The 18,143-nt window shown below is 42.2% G+C and overlaps 1 protein-coding gene across 2 annotated transcripts in view; it reads left to right on the plus strand.

The window, feature by feature from the left end:
* The window catches only part of myo16 (myosin XVI), a 774,098-nt gene that overhangs the window by 406,233 nt on the left and 349,722 nt on the right, over positions 1-18,143 (plus strand). For both annotated transcript variants that reach the window (XM_051926297.1, XM_051926296.1), the window contains exon 20: positions 17,105-17,246. In XM_051926297.1, coding sequence (XP_051782257.1) covers positions 17,105-17,246 — 142 coding nt within the window. The remainder of the gene's footprint in view (positions 1-17,104; positions 17,247-18,143) is intronic.

Genomic DNA, 18,143 nt, shown 5'->3' on the forward strand with positions numbered 1-18,143 from the left:
TCGAGTTTTGAAAATCCTTAAAGTCTTACTGTCTACCACACTACTTGGTCACTTATTCCAAGTGTCTATCATTCTTTGTGTAAAGAAAAACTTCTAATGTTTGTGTGAAATTTCCCCTTCACAAGTTTCCAACTCTGTCCCCGTGTTCTTGATGAACTCATTTTAAAAATAACCGTCTCGATCCACTGCACTAATTCCCTTCATAATGTTAAACACTTCAGTCAGGTCTCCTCTTCATCTCCAGTAAAGGCTCAGCTCTTTTAATCTTTCCTCAAACTAACCCCCTGATCCCTGGAATCAGCCTAGTCGCTCTTCTCTGGACCACCTCTAGTGCTGTTATGTCCTTATGGAGACCAAAACTGCCCCCAGTACTCCAGATGAGGCCTCACCAGTGTGTTATAAAGCTTGAGCAGAACCTCCTGTGACTTGTACTCCACACATCAAGGCGCTATATAACCTGACACTCTGTTAGCCTTCTTAATGGCTTCTCAACACTGTCTGCCTGTTGATAGTATCAAGTGCACTATGACTCCTAAATCCTTCTCATAAGGTGGACTCTCAATTTTCTGACCACACATTGTGTATTCAAACCTCACATTTTTACTTCCTATGTGTAATTCTTTACATTTACTGACATTAAATTTCATTTGCCACAAATCTGCCCAAGCCTGTATGCTATCCAAGTCCTTCTGTGATGATATAAAGGATTCCAAATTATCTGCTAATCCACCCATCTTGGTACAGTATCATCTGCAAACATAACCAACTTGTTTCTTATATTCCCATCTAAATCATCCATCCATCCATCCATTGTCCAACCTGCTGAAACCGAACACAGGGTCACGGGGGTCTGCTGGAGCCAGTCCCAGGCAGGGCGCAAACCCACTGCAGGACACACACACACACACATCAAGCACACACACTAGGCCCAATTTAGAATTGGCAATCCACCAAACCTGCATGTCTTTGGACTGTGGGAGGAAACCCACGCAGACATGGGGAGCACATGCTAACTCCATGCAGGAAGCGAACCCAGATCTCCTTACTGTGAGCCTGCAGCGCTACCACTGCGCCACCATGCCACCCTATCTAAATCATTTATTTATATTAAAAATAGCAGCGGCCCTAGCACTGCCCCCTGCTGGTCACCACTCTTATCATCACCCAGTTCTGATGAGGTTCCTCACACCATCACCCTCTGCTTCCTGTGTCTGAGCCAATTCTGCACCCATCTAAAAACATCACCCTGAACTGCCACTTCTGTTAGATTGATGCCCATCCTCTCGTGTGGCACCTCATCAAATGCTTTCTGAATGATTTCGGAACGAGACAAATCAATGTTGCTCATTTCCCCTGGCAATGGTTTTAATGTTGTGGCTGATTGGTGAATGTTAACAAAGAAAGATAGAGAGTATTTGCTTTTTTAAATGAGGTTTTAAATTAGGTTAGGGTTGGGCTGTAAGTTTCCTTAATTTTGGTACTAGAAGTAAATGGTATTTTGGAAGCACCTCATGCTCAGTGATGTATTAGCGCTCCAACGGGTACCCACTTTTTAAATTCTTAGATTAAGTATGCTCATTTTATCTTGTTTGATACACCAAGAGGGCTTAGGCTGGATTTATACTTCATGCGACGCGACGCATGCTCCAGAGAACGTTCCTGCTACGCAAGCGTTGTACTGTTTATACTTGTGCACGTACTTTATGTAAATCTGGAGGAATCCACCAGGTGGCAGTGTGAGATATCATCACGGTGAGAACAGGTTCGGCTTCACTGTGTTGTGAATTGCCTGGAACACCCATTAAATTCTTATGACACCTTACCGCAATATCTCTGAAAAGGATGTTTAATGATTAAATCCATCAGTCCAAGGATTTGTCCATTTCAGCTAACATTGGGCATGAGGCTGAAACAATCCCTGGACGAGGCATCAGCTCATTGCAAGGTGAATACAAGCACACACACACACACACTGGCGTCATTTTAGTGTCACCAAATCTGCATGTCTTTGGAAGGAAACCGGAGCACAGTGTGATGGAAACCCAACAGGAAAAAACATGTAAACTCCAGGAAGGGAATATCAGCGACGTGACTCCCTGCAAGACAGCAGCGCTAACGCTGCTGCCACCGTGTCACCCCATGTGTGTAATTATTAACAGTATTAATTATCCATCCATCCATCCATTATCCAACCCGCTGAATCCGAACACAGGGTCAAGGGGCAGTATTAATTATTTAAATGAAATTACCGATTTATCTGTAAAATGTAACATACATACTTCAATGCATTTCATCAAGAAAGTGATATCAGGTATAAATCTAAGGATTCTAAATGTGCAGAGAGTTGGAATATCATACATTTAATGTGCACAGCGTGGCGATCTTTTGCTGTTTGCAACTGCTGTCAGTATCGGAGGAAGCCCTAGAAAAAAAGACGGCACAGAAGGCGGTATGTGAGACTTTTAAAATTCAGTGTGTCATTACGATCGGGAATATGCAACACTTGAATATAAAAGCACCACGAATGCATCTGCATGTCGGCATTTCGCTTCACCACATTGAACCATTCGTCAAACATCGAAGCGCGCACATCGATCCTCAAAGCGGCTTTCTGTCACATGTCGATAGTAAACAGAGACTCTGACGTCACATTCCAACTTTTAGCACACTGCGCCCCGTTAATTTCTGAGGACCTGCTCAGAGGACGTATCAAATGAACGCTGGGAACGCATGGCAGCCATGATGCGGTCGCATACGCGTGAAGTATAAATGAGCCCTTTGGCTGGAGTTATACTTCACACAACGCATGCTGCAGCGGACGCTCCTGCTATGCAAGCGTTGAAGTGTTTATACTTGCGCGCGTACTTTAGATAGATAGATAGATAGATAGATAGATAGATAGATAGATAGATAGATAGATAGATAGATAGATAGATAGATAGATAGATAGATAGATAGATAGACATGAAAGGCACTATATTATAGATAGATAGATAGATAGATAGATAGATAGATAGATAGATAGATAGATAGATAGATAGATAGATAGATAGATAGATAGATAGATAGATAGATAGATAGATAGATAGATAGACATGAAAGGCACTATATTATAGATAGATAGATAGATAGATAGATAGATAGATAGATAGATAGATAGATAGATAGATAGATAGATAGATAGATAGATAGATAGATAGATAGATAGATAGATAGATAGATAGATAGATAGATACTTTATTAATCCCAATGGGAAATTCACACTTTACATAAATCTGGAGGAATCCACCAGGTGGCAGTGCGAGATATTATCACGGTGAGAACAGGTTCAGCTTCGCTGTGTTGTGAATTGCCTGGAACACCCATTAAATTCCGATGACACCTTACCGCAATATCTCTGAAAAGGATGTTTAATGATTAAATCCATCATTCCAGTGATTTGTCCATTTCAGCTAGCATTGGGCACGAGGCAGAAACAAATCTCTGGACGAGGCATCAGCTCATCGCAAGGTGAATACAAGCACACACACACACACACACTGGCGTCATTTTAGTGTCACCAAATCTGCATATCTTTGGAAGGAAACTGGAGCACAGTTTGGAAACCCAGCAGGAAAACATGTAAACTCCAGGAAGAGAATACCAGCGACGTGACTCCCTCCGTGTCACCCTCACGTGTGTAATTATTAACAGTATTCATTATTTAAACGAAATTACCGATTTATCTGTAACATACATACAATGCATTTCATCATGAAAGTGATATCAAATATAAATCTGAGGATTCTAAATGTACAGAGAGTTGAAATATCATACATTTAATGTGCGCAGTGTGGCGATCCGCTACTGTCAGTACCGGAGGAAGCCCTAGAAAAAAAGATGGCACAGATGATGGTATGTGAGACTTCATGTCATTATGATCGGGAATATGCAATGCTTGAATGTAAAAGCACCACGAATGCATTTCTATGTCAGCATTTTGCTTCGCCACATCGAACCATTCATCAAACATCGAAGCGCGCGCACCGATCTCGTAGGATCTGCAAAGCGGCTTTCTGTCACATGTCGATAGTAAACAGAGACTCTGACGTCACATTCTAACTTTTAGCACACTGCGCCCCCCGACTTTTTATTGGTACTGCAACTCGCACACGCGTCACGTTAATTTCTGAGGATCTGCTCAGAGGACACGTCAAATGAATGCTGAGAACGCGTGACAGCCATGATGCGGGGGCGTACGCGTTCTGAGCGTGAAGTATAAACGAGCCCCATAGTCTTTGAAGTTACATTCGAGGGCAAATACAAAAATTGTGCTGTAGCTGCAATGGATAAAAGCTGACACAATACATCGTGTTTGTGATGGCTTATGGGTAGTTTGAAGACACACAGCACGGAGCGCTGCATTTAGTCTCGTTCAAGCTAAGGTCAAGTGAACACGGACCGTCCACTGCGGGATTGCACCATTGTTGAACAAAACCCCGTAATGGGATTTCATTGGGCAGATGGAATAAAACCTTCTGAAATTCACCGGAGCATGTTGGCTCATTGTGGAAGCGAAAACAGCAGGACTCCATGACAAGTTTATGAATGGTGTGGCTGGGACACCTGGAAGGATCGTGAGAGGGACTATGCCTCCTCCGGACCACGAAAAGTGCAGCCGTCCTGGTTGGTATGGGCACCACGGGAACAGAGCATAGAAGCTCAACCCTATAGGGGCCTGTGGTCACCGCCAGGGGGGCGCCCAGATGCCTATGAAGCCCTGGACATCAGCACTTCCGCCACACCTGGAGGTGCAGGTGGAAGGAAAACCAGGGACACCCGGAGTGCTTCCGGGTGCTCGTGCGGCACTTCCGCCACATCAGGAAGTGCCGCAGGAAGCTCATCAGGAGGCACCTGGAGCACGGCCGGGTGGTCATAAAAGGGGCCGCCTCCCTCCATTCGTCAGCTGGAGTCGGGTGGAAGATGACAGAGCTCGGAGGAGAGGAGTGGAGGCGGTGAAGGACAGCAAGAAAGGACTGTTGAGAGCCCGGACTTGAGCATGTGTGGTGCAGGGGCACTGGATTGTGCGTGGTACACTGTAAATAGTAGGACAACGTATAATAAACGTGTGTGTGGATTTGAGCCATCGGTGTCTGCCTGTCTGTGCCCGGGGCGGGTCTCCACAATGGGTAGGGGGAAGAAGAAGTTGACCGTCTTCATTGCGCGCACAAGCGACATGGTGAATGCCTTCAAGAGATGACCAACAGATTACATTGTCCGCCGTTGCTACACATTTGGACATCAGCTATGGATCTGCATATCTCAAAGTGCATGATGACGTGGGTTGCCGTAAAGTTTGTGCAAAATGGGTACCCAAACAGCTTACTGTTTGGCAGAAACTAACATCCTTCAGTGAATTTCAGCGGGTTCCACTCCCTCTGACCAATGAAATCTCATTATGGTCCGTTGGTTTACAATGGTCCAATCCCATAGCGGGGTGTCCATCTTCAGTTGACTTTGGCTTCAACTAGACCAGGGGTCCTCAACTTTGGTCCTGGAGGGCGGCAGTGGCTGCAGGTTTTCATTCCAACCCTTTTCTTAATTGTTTTTGCTGCTAATTGACTTCTTTTAAATTCATTTGAATTGACTTGCTCTTGAACACTCAGACCCCATCATCGTTTCTTTTTCCTTAATTAGCAGCCAAACAGTACAAAATGAGCCAAAAACAACTGGTGTCCATCACACAATATCTGAAAATAAAGAAAGGTGAAGGTCTCAGCAATACTGATCTGCTCAGGTCCACAAAACGTTTGACCAGCGCTCTTAGGAAAGAGAAAATCAACAATTTTAGAAATGTCTGCTAATGCATCATAAGAGCAGCAACACACCATGTCCTTTGTCTTGGTAGAGTAATATTTTGCTCTACTTTCCCCTTTTGTATTATTAATAAGTAGCCTTTGTCAGAACGCCTCAAATCTCACCGACTTACCACTGTTTATAAGGTATTATAGTATATAACTTATCCACACCTTCCCTTCTGTATCTATAGGCAAATACGTGTAGGTAAAAGAAAAGCAGGAGTTAAGTTACACATAAATAATGTATTATTGATAATTTTCATAAATAATAACAATATGCAAAGTACATTTGAATATTGGCAACCATACAACCTGATTAAATGGTGATGTATAGTTTCAGGTGGCACACAGACTTGTAGTTATTTAATACGTCTCTAGTTAAGGCATCATTGGTGCTCAGCTTTCTTCAGAACAGGCCACATGCCTGTCTCAATATGGCTGCTCAGCTGTGCTCTCCATTGTGTTGTCCTTTCAGTTCATCAGTTTGGTCTTCATCAGATGTTAGTAAGAGAGACAGAGTGTGGTTGAGCACACAGATTTATAGATTCTCTGTCCAGCCCCTAGTATCTATCTATCTATCTATCTATCTATCTATCTATCTATCTATCTATCTATCTATCTATCTATCTATCTATCTATCTATCTATCTATCTATCTATCTATCTATCTATCTATCTATCTATCTATCTATCTATCTATCTATCTATCTATCTATCTATCTATCTATCTATCTATCTAGAGCCAATAGGACATCACGGTACTTAAAAGCTTTTGATCCAAGCCAATTCCAAACAGCCATACTTCAGACCAATGGGGGAATAAAACATCTTAACACCTGCCACCCCCCAAGACGATATGTTAAGGTAAAGCTTGGCAGTTAGGCAGCCTGGCTTTCTTGTAGGGGTTGAAAGACTTTAGCAGAGAAACACTCGCCAAACTGGTTTAAGGCACATCAACCCCCCCAACTCTGTCATAAAATTCAAAGAGACCCATTCCTGGTTATTGTAAACATGAATGTTTCTCACTAATGTAACATTGCTTTGCCTAAATTGTAACCGCCGACCCCTTACCCAGCCGGCAACTACACTACCAAGACCTGTGGCCTGGATAAATTACTGAGTTCAATCTTATATATACAGTGCATCCAGAAAGTATTCACAGCGCATCACTTTCTCCACATTTTGTTATGTTACAGCCTTATTCCAAAATGGATTAAATTCATTTTTTTTCCTCAGAATTCTACACACAACACCCCATAATGACAACGTGAAAAAAGTTTACTTGAGGTTTTTGCAAATTTATTAAAAATAAAAAAATTGAGAAAGCACATGTACATAAGTATTCACAGCCTTTGCCATGAAGTTCCAAATTGAGCTCAGGTCCATCCTGTTTCCCCTGATCATCCTTGAGATGTTTCTGCAGCTTCATTGGAGTCCACCTGTGGTAAATTCAGTTGACTGGACATGATTTGGAAAGGCACACACCTGTCTATATAAGGTCCCACAGCTGACAGTTCATGTCAGAGCACAAACCAAGCATGAAGTCAAAGGAATTGTCTGTAGACCTCCGAGACAGGATTGTCTCGAGGCACAAATCTGGGGAAGGTTACAGAAAATTTTCTGCTGCTTTGAAGGTCCCAATGAGCACAGTGACCTCCATCATCCGTAAGTGGAAGAAGTTCGAAACCACCAGGACTCTTCCTAGAGCTGGCCGGCCATCTAAACTGAGCGATCAGGGGAGAAGGGCATTAGTCACGGAGGTGACCAAGAACCCGATGGTCACTCTGTCAGAGCTCCAGAGGTCGTCTGTAGAGAGAGGAGAACCTTCCAGAAGGACAACCATCTCTGCAGTAATCCACCAATCAGGCCTGTATGGTAGAGTGGCCAGACGGAAGCCACTCCTTAGTAAAAGGCACATGGCAGCCCGCCTAAAGTTTGCCAAAAGGCACCTGAAGGACTCTCAGACCATGAGAAAGAAACTTTTCTGGTCTGATGAGACAAAGATTGAACTCTTTGGTGTGAATGCCAGGCGTCACGTTTGGAGGAAACCTGGCACCACTCATCACCAGGCCAATACCATCCCTACAGTGAAACATGGTGGTGGCAGCATCATGCTGTGGGGATGTTTGTCAGCGGCAGGGACTGTGAGACTAGTCAGGATAAAGGGAAAGATGACTGCAGCAATGTACAGAGACATCCTGGATGAAAACCTGCTCCAGAGCGCTCTTGACCTCAGACTGGGACGACTGTTCATCTTTCAGCAGGACAACGACCCTAAACACACAGCCAAGATATCAAAGGAGTGGCTTCAGGACAACTCTGTGAATGTCCCTGAGTGGCCCAGCCAGAGCCCAGACTTGAATCCGATTGAACATCTCTGGAGAGATCTTAAAATGGCTGTGCACCGACGCTTCCCATCCAACCTGATGGAGCTTGAGAGGTGCTGCAAAGAGGAATGGGCGAAACTGGCCAAGGATAGGTGTGCCAAGCTTGTGGCATCATATTCAACAAGACTTGAGGCTGGAATTGCTGCCAAAGGTGCATCGACAAAGTATTGAGCAAAGGCTGTGAATACTCATGGACATGGGATTTCTCAGTTTTTTTTATTTTTAATAAATTTGCAAAAACCTCAAGTAAACTTTTTTCACATTGTCATTATGGGGTGTTGTGTGTAGAATTCTGAGGAAAAAAATGAATTTAATCCATTTTGGAATAAGGCTGTAACATAACAAAATGTGGGAAAAGTGATGTGCTGGGAATACTTCCCGGATGCACTGTATATATACACATATACACAATAACAAACCCTCCCTTGCCCCTGTAACATACTGTATAACAAACAACACGAATAACAACAATGAATGAATATGGAAATGACAATGACAATGATCGTGAACTTGAGTCCAGGTATATTACTGTCCTGAATACGGATGACTGAAAGAATGGATGTGTTTGAATTCCCTGGAAAATGGAACAATCTCACCGTATTAGTGCTCGGCGTGTGGTGGATAATGACGTCCAACCCTGGGGTCTCTGGTGATGATTGAACTGAAGTAAATCCGGCAGAATGAAACACAAACTAGATACAAAAGCGCGATGTGAAAAACAGCAGGTAATGGTGGTTCATTGTCGTAAAATGAAAACTCCGTCTTTCTCCTTCCTCCTTCTCTTTTCCCTCCTGATTGTTTAAATAGTAAAGAGCCGGATGTAATTGATGGTGAACAGGTGCTTTCGATCTTGGGGCTGCGGTCTCTCTCCATCATCCATCCCCTCTGTATTTACGGGGACAACATTCACTGACGCACACATTATAAACAGCAAGCGGGACGATGAAAACAAAATGCACTCAGCACAAACATTGAAAACACTATTACTATGTAGCCCCGCTACAACTCGGCACCTCATTAAGCAGCAGGTTGGAGTGAAACTGGTTGGAGTTTGAGGCCCTGACTTAGTTGGTCTTCTGTTGGCTCCCTCACTTCACATTTCATTTCTGTTTGGATGCCATTTCAGGAAAGAAATGAAGCAATTCAGGGGAACAAATCTTAAAAAACCAGTCCAATAAAATGAAAGGCAAAGGAGTTAATTAGCAGTAAAAACAGGTCACCAGTTAAGAAGAGGGTTAGAATGAAAACCTGCAGCCACTGCCGCCCTCCAGGACTGGCGTTTGAGACCACTGGCCTAGAAGGTACACACAGGGCAAAAGATATGACATAATTTAAAATGTATTATATTACTTGGCTTCGCTGTAAATATGTATATTTAGCTAGGAATCAACATTGCGTATCTTATTACAGTCTTTTATTTCTGAGCTTTCAACACGTATCAGGTATCATCATCAGAGGAAAATGATGAGACATACAGGATCAAAGATAATAGATAGCAAATGAGGAAGGGGGGAGTAGGTGGGTGTAAGAGGGGTGGATTAGTAAGGTGGGGTTGTTCTTCTTTTCAAGTCTGCCTATGCAGGGTTCACATCCAAATGTCTGTTAATGGTGTTTTCATTTGATAGGCTGCGGAAGATGCCAGCCCGGACCACAGACAGAGACACAGACTCACAATGTCCATAAGCTCACACGTTTTTAATTTGCCTTTTCTTCTGCACACAGCGCAGTGCACCAATCACCACAATAAGCTCAGTCCTTTTCTTTCTCTTTCTTTCTCTCCTTCTTCACTGCCACCTCTACTCCTCTCTAGCAAGCTCCGTCCTCTGCCTCCCGACTCCCCTGCTTCCCGAATGCCCCTTTGTATTGTTGCACCCCACGATGTGCTCCAGGTGCTCGTTGAGGATCTTCCTGCAGCTCTTCCTGGTGTGGTGGAAGTGCTTTAGTCCAGGGCTTATAGTAAATATCCTGGCGGTGGCTGCGGGCCCCCACAGGGTTGAGCTTCCAAGCTCTGTTACCGTGGCCCCAACAGCCTCCAGGGTGGCTGCCCTCTCATGTCCCAGGGGAGATACTGCTCCTCCTCCCAGTCCTTCCACTCCCCGGGTGTGCCAGCTAGGCAAGGGTCCCAGCCGACCGTTATAAGGCACGATGCAGCCCTGATATCTCTGGCACTCTTAATTTTTGACTTGAATCTCACTTGTGCCATGTCCCAGTCAACCGTGTGCCCAGTTGAACTGGTATGTACCTACATTAGAGACTGTGGGTTCTTCCTTCTGACAGCATTGTGATGTTTGTGTTTACGTGTTGTGATTGTTTCAGATATTTGTTAAATTAACCCTAGCCTGAATGAATCTATTAATTTTTTACATTTAAAATTTCTCATTTAAAGATTTACCAATGTTATTTCTTGTCCTAGAGTGTGTATATAAATATAGGGAACTCCAGTCACTGTATTACATCTTGCCTGTAGAAGGGGCCTGAGTTGCCTCAAAAGCTTGCATATTGTAATCTTTTTAGTTAGCAAATTAAAGGTGTCATTTTGCTCGGCTTTTCTCTACATTCATAATGGCTAACACGGTACAACACTCTAGTACTACAGATATTTGTCCCACATTTACAGCTAGGACTGCACTGTGTTCTGTGTTTCTGCTGCCGATAATTCGTTCTTGGCATTAATAATATGTTAATTAATGCTGAAATACTGTATTTACAGTCATATGAAAAAGTTTGGGATCCCCTCTCAGCCTGCATAATAATTGACTCTCCTTTCAACAAAAAAGATAACAGTGGTCTGTCTTTCATTTCCTAGGAACATCTGAGTACTGCGGTGTTTTCCAAACAAAGATTTTTAGTAACTGCGGTGGGCTGGCACCCTGCCCGGGCTTTGTTCCCTGCCTTGCGCCCTGTGTTGGCTGGGATTGGCTCCAGCAGATCCCCGTGACCCTGTAGTTAGGATATAGCAGGTTGGATAATGGATGGAGGGATGGAAGATTTTTAGTGATGCAGTATTTAGTTGTATAAAATTAAATCAAATGTGAAACACTGGCTGTGCACAAATGTGGGTCCCCTTGTCATTGTGCTGATTTGAATGCCTGTCACTGCTCAATGCTGATTGGTTGGTTGATGAGCTCATTAAGAGTTGAACTTCATAGACCGGTGTGTCCCATCATGAGATATAAAGGTATTTAAGGTGGTCAATTACAAGTTGTGCTTCCTTCCCTTTGACTCTCCTCTGAAGAGTGACAGCATGGGATCCTCAAAGCAACTCTCCAAAGATCTGAAAACAAAGATTGTTGAGTCTCCTGGTTTAGGGGAAGGCTACAAAAAGCCATCTCAGAGGTTTAAACTGTCAGTTTCAACTGTAAGGAATGGAATCAGAAAATGGAAGGCCACAGGCACAGTTGCTGTTAAACCCAGCAGGCCAAGACAAACACAGGAGTGGCATATGAGCAGGATTGTGAGAATGGTGACAGACAACCCACAGATCACCTCCAAAGACCTGCAAGAACATCTGGCTGCAGATGGTGTATCTGTACATCGTTCTACAATTCAGTGCAATTTGCACAAAGAACATCTGTATGGCAGGGTGATGAGAAAGAAGCCCTTTCTGCACTCACGCCACAAACAGAGTCACTTGTTGTATGCCAATGCTCATTTAGACAAGCCAGACTCATTTGGGAACAAAGTGTTCTGGACTAATGAGACAAAAATTGAGTTATTTGGTCAGAACAAAAAGCACTTTGCATGGCGGAAGAAGAACACCGCATTCCAAGAAAAACACCTGCTACCTACTGTCACATTTGCTGGAGGTTCCATCATGCTGTGGGCTGTGTGGCTAGTTCAGAGACTGGGGCCCTTGCTAAAGTCGAGGGTTGGATGAATTCAACTCACTATCAACAAATTCTTCAGGATAATGTTCAAGCATCAGTCACAAAGTTGAAGTTATGCAGGGGTTTGATATTCCAACAAGACAATGACCCAAAACACAGTTGGAAATCTTCAAAGGTATTCATGCAGAGGGAGAAGTAGAATGTTCTGGAATGGCCGTCACAGTCCCCTGACTTGAATATCATCGAAAATCTATGGGATGATTTGAAGCAGGCTGTCCATCAAACTGAACTGGAGAGATTTTGTATGAAGAATGGTGAACAATACCTCCATCCAGAATCAGACACTCATCAGAGGCTATAGGAGGACAGCGTCTAGAGGCTGTTAGATTAGCAAAAGGAGGCTCAACTAAGTATTGATGTCATATCTCTGTTGGGGTGCCCACATTTATGCACCTGTCTAATTTTGTTAGATAGATAGATAGATAGATAGATAGATAGATAGATAGATAGATAGATAGATAGATAGATAGATAGATAGATAGATACTTTATTAATCCCAATGGGAAATTCACAAATGATGCATATTGCATATTTTCTGTTAATCCAATAAACTTAATGTCACTGCTGAAATACTACTGTGTCCATAAGGCATGTCAGATATTAAAAGGAAGTTCAGCCAATGAGAAACAAAAATCTAAAGAATTAAGAGGGGGTGCCAAACTTTTTCACATGACTGTAATTACGCTGTGAAAACCAGAACCACTGTGGGGTACAAGTGATAGGTGGGAATGTTTTCTGTGCAGCGCAAGAACACATTCGGATTGATAACGAAACAAAATTCTAAGTTTTAAATGAGTTGGTTATCTTCTTATCGGTTTTATGTTTATTTTTGTTATTGCCTCATAAACTTCAACTGTTGTGTCTGATGCCGTCACAGAAGGAGAGTCTGAAAATTATTTTTGTGGATAAAAATTTGAGAATTTAACTTTCTTCATTCATGAGTGATATTTTTCCAAACCCTGCTGCTTACACACGAATTGTACTGAGCCTTTTGGCCAATCATGTTGCCCCCAAAAATGTGCCTCCCGGGGCAAACCGCTCCCTCCGCCCGCCCCTAGCTACGCCACTGGTCCTGATCTGATTTAAGCAGTTCCTGCCTGGCATGACATGACTTTGGTCTCCTTGGTATTTCTGTCTGGGTCTGCAGATGATATAAGAGTGTCCCCAAATGCCCCAAGCCAACGTGACAGGTACACAGCAGTAGGGGAGATGAGTTTCTAAAAATGCTGCAGACAGGGCTGGGCTCTTTGGCCTTATCAGGTCACTCTGCAGCACTTCAGACCTAATTACTCTGAGCGCTATAACAATACACCGTCAAGCCACAGATTTACAGCTGAAGGGCAACGTGACATTCACCGTTTGGGCAGCTAGGAACACAATGTTTTTAGCGAGGGGCCTGTGAACCAACTGCAAAATGGGATGACAACGTGCTTCTAATGTTCCGCTCTTGGCGGTCATCCTGATAGCAGAGCCGCCTGCTGTGTTTTCAATCACAAACTTGTAGCTGACAGCAGGACGTGACACTGGAGTTAAAGCACCAAGTCATGGGATCTGGCCCTGTCACTGTCCCCTCACTTACCCTGCCTGAGCTCTCGCTGTCAAAGACGTGGCAACAATCCATTGGGCTATAAATGGATGCCATGCAATACAGTTAGATGCTATATTTTAAAAAAAAACGGACACTACCATTGGTGTCTGAGCAGTAAGAATGACGTTTGGAGGATATCACCTGACTTCTCCTCTGCTCTCTGTCTGAATTTGTATGTGCTTTGGCATTAAACCTTCTTAGCATTTTTTTTGCCCCCTGAAAAGTATAGTGGCCTGCATAATGTTTTGGGACAAAGACACGTTTTTCCCTTGATTTACCTACCCCTCTGCTCCACAATTTAAAATGAGAAATTAAACAGTTCAGACATAATTAAAGTGCACATTACAGACTTTCATTTAAGGGGATTTGCACACATTTTGTTCCCACCACACTTTTTCTACACAGTCCTCCCCATTTTAGGGCACAAGGGGCGGACTGGCGGTTTCATGAAATAAATTTTATGTACTGGTTACTGTTTGACATTAAAATTAATTTTCTCAACTACTGAACTACTAGGGCAGCATGGTGGCACAGTGGGTAGCACTGCTGCCTCGCAGTGAGGAGACCCGAGTTCTCCCTGAGTGGAGTTTGCATGTTCTCCCCGTGTCTGTGTGGGTTTCCTCCCACAGTCCAAAGACATGCAGGATGGATGTATTGGCGATCCTAAATTTTCCCCTAGTGGTGTGTGTGTGCCCTGCAGTGGGTTGGCGCCCTGCCCGATATTTGTTCCTGCCTTGCGCCCTGTGCTGGCTGGGATTGGCTCCAGCAGACCCCCGTGACCCTGTGTTATGATATAGCGGGTTGGATGATGACTAACTGACAACTGCACCCAGTGTGCTAGCAATGTTTCAGGTAACTGTAGGTTGACCCAAAAGAATGAAATCAGTTTTTGACTTATTTAACTGCAGGAAGTTAAGTGCCATCCAGTGTTTTATATTATCTTAGCACTTAAAAAGGTTTGTCACAGACTCCATTTCACCCCATTGAATGGGAAGTAAATTTGGGTATCATCAGTGTAACAGTGATACGGGATGTTATACTTGTTTAGTATAGAGCTGAACAGTAATGGCGTATATACTCGCGTATAAGTCGGGTCTTGAAACCTGAAAAAGCGATCATAAAATCAGACCCCGACTTATACGCCCATTCAAAAATACGACACTTAAAACCATTCAGTGATGTGATTGTCCAGTGCTGGCCAGGAGGCAATACCAGTTCGCAGAGCACACTTTGTATTAGGCATTTTTCTTAATACATCTTTTTGCTTCCTCCAATCTCACACCAGTTTCTCAGACACATCGAATTTTGTTGCAGCAGCACAGTTACCAATTTCTTTCACCACTTCAATGACTTTTACTTTAAAACTAGCTTCATATTTTCTTCTGATCGAACACTTCATCGTAGATAAGGGATGCTCTTACTATAAAGGTGTATGAGGGTGTGAGATACAAAAAAAACACAAATCAGTGCAAATGTCGCTTCAGAATAGTTCAGGTATTACCATGTGGTCACGTAGAAACAATGCATGGAAATAAAAAGGCCGTGTGCTCTGTGGTTACTCTCTCAGGTGGGTGTTAGTATATCGTAATCTTTTGGACCAATAGCGTGAGTTTTCCGCATTCAACATATACAACTGACATTATAAAATACCAGAAATTATATGGTAAAATCAACCCCTAACTTATATGCGGGAGAAATTACACGAGTATATATGGTAAATATAAAGAGAAGAGGACCGGACCAAAAACAGACCCCTGGGGTACCTTACAGGTTACCGAAGCAGTAGGAGATGTTGAACTATCCACATGTGCAGAAAACGTCCTGCCTTTGAGGTAATCGGCAAACCACTTAAGAGCAGTCAGTCAGTCAGTCAGTCAGTCAGTCATCGTCCAACCCGCTATATCCTAACACAGGGTCACGGGGGTCCGCTGGAGCAAATCCCAGCCAGCACAGGGCGCAGTATTGTTATTATTGATATTATTGTTCATCTTATTATTCTTCTTATTCTTCTCATTCTTATTCTTATTCTAATTCTTCTTATTCTTATTCTAATTCTTCTTATTCTAATTCTTCTTATTCTTACTCTTCTTGTTTTTATTCTTCTTATTCTAATTCTTCTTATTCTTCTTCTTATTCTTCTCATTCTTATTCTTCTTATTCTCATTCTTCTTATTCTTCTTCTTCTTATTCTTCTTATTCTAATTCTTCTTATTCTTCTCATTCTTATTCTTCTTATTCTTATTCTTCTTATTCTTATTCTTCTTATTCTAATTCTTCTTATTCTTCTTATTCTTATTCTTCTTATTCTAATTCTTCTTATTCTTCTTATTCTAATTCTTCTTATTCTTATTCTTCTTATTCTAATTCTTCTTATTCTTCTCATTCTTATTCTTCTCATTTTTATTCTTCTCATTCTTATTCTTCTTTTTCTAATTCTTATTATTCTTATTCTTCTTATTCTAATTCTTCTTATTCTGCTTATTCTCATTCTTATTCTTCTTATTTTAATTCTTCTTATTCTTATTCTTCTTTTTCTAATTCTTATTCTTACTCTTCTTGTTCTAATTCTTCTTATTCTTCTTGTTCTTATTCTTCTCATTCTTATTCTTCTTATTCTTACTCTTCTTGTTCTAATTTTTCTTATTCTTCTTATTCTTATTCTTTTTATTCTAAGTCTTCTTATTCTTCTTATTCTTATTCTTCTTATTCTAATTCTTGTTATTCTTATTCTTCTTATTCTCATTTTTATTCTTCTCATTCTTATTCTTCTTATTCTAATTCTTCTTATTCTTACTCTTCTTATTCTTATTCTTCTTATTCTTATTCTAATTCTTCTTATTCTTCTTATTCTAATTCTTCTTATTCTTCTTATTATCATCATATTTGTGGTGAAGCCTTATTGTTTGTAAACTGCAAAATGTTATCATGAGTGCCCGTTTGTAGTAAGAGGTGCCATTTAACTGTGATATCATTCATTCCCAGTCACTGTGAGTGGGTGTAAGATTCTCTGTGGCTTTTTCTCATGTCCAACTCTGAAGTAGAACAAATTCTTATCCCAGTCCTACTTTTAGTGTAATTCCTAATAGTAACTCCGAGACGCCTGATAAATATGGGCCCTGTTCACCCTTCTGGCCATTTTGTGTTGGCCGTACGTGATCGGCCCACAGCAGGGTCAGTGCAATATTCATTTGATGTTTTTTGTTTTTCTTTCTTATTTTTTTCTTTTGATTGAAATGCCCCTACATGTGGCCCACCACGAGGCCGATGATAGAATTCATGGCGCTGTTCAGAACGATTTCATGTTGATACTTCATTTGCTTCCAGGTACCCCACCAAAGATGAAACAAGAGGCGCAGCAAACAGCAATTCTCACAATGTATTAAACTCCAGTCATTTTTTTTTGTAGGAGACGTAATTGTGAGAAGACACACCGTTGAAATGGGAAATCATTACCGGGATCTCCTCGCTAAGGCCCTCTACAGCCGTCTCTTCAGCTTTTTAGTGAACAACATCAATTATTACCTCCAGAGTCAGGATGACAGCAGCGGGTAAGGAAATTCACGGTTCTTTATTTCTGCGTAGCTCGCTTCCCGTTGATGAACTCGGAGCGCCTCGCGCTTTTCTACATGCTGTGCATGAATAATTCATGAATGGATTTCCTCAATTTCAGTCCCATTAGGAGCTTCACAAGGTAAGATTTCATTTGAATTTCCCGGCTGCTCTCCCGTTTGGCTTTGCCGTCTCCAGACAGTAATGGAACTATGGGTTGGATTTTATTATGAGTCAGCAAAGAACAATTCTGTAAAAGATTTAAAGTATAATTAGGTTCACTGTGTAACATTTAAAGAGTTTAATAGTCTGACGCGCTGGCCATCTTGTGATAATGAGGTCCATCCGTGTGAGTCCCCACAGTAGTCCTGATGTGTTAAAGCAGGGGTCTCATATTACAATCCTGGAGGACCTCCGTGGCTGCAGGTTTTCATTCTAACGCTTTTCTTAATGAGTGACCTGTTTGTGCAGCTAATTAACTTCTTTTGAATTCATTTTAATTGACTCGCTCTTGAAGACTCAGACCCCTTAATTGTTTCTGTTTCCTTAATTAGCTGCCAAACAATAATGAGATACAAAACAAGCCAAAACATGACCAGCAAACTGAGTCCATCATACAATATCTGAAAATAAAGAAAGGTGACCGTCTCAGGAATGTTGATCTGCTCAGGTCCACAAAACATTTCAATGGAGTTCTTAGAAAAGGGAAAATCAACAATTTTGGAAATGTAAGCTATTGCACACCGAGAGCAGCAACAAGCCAAGGAATTAAAGAACGGGTTTAATTAATGACAAGAATCAGCGGTTGGAGTGAAATTGGTCAGTGTTTGAGGCCCTGACTTAGTTGGTCTTCTGTTGGCTCACTCACTTCTGTTTAAGGACAGAAATGAAGCAAT

Source organism: Erpetoichthys calabaricus, chromosome 4 (genome assembly GCF_900747795.2).
Source record: "Erpetoichthys calabaricus chromosome 4, fErpCal1.3, whole genome shotgun sequence".
Classification (NCBI taxonomy): domain Eukaryota; kingdom Metazoa; phylum Chordata; class Cladistia; order Polypteriformes; family Polypteridae; genus Erpetoichthys; species Erpetoichthys calabaricus.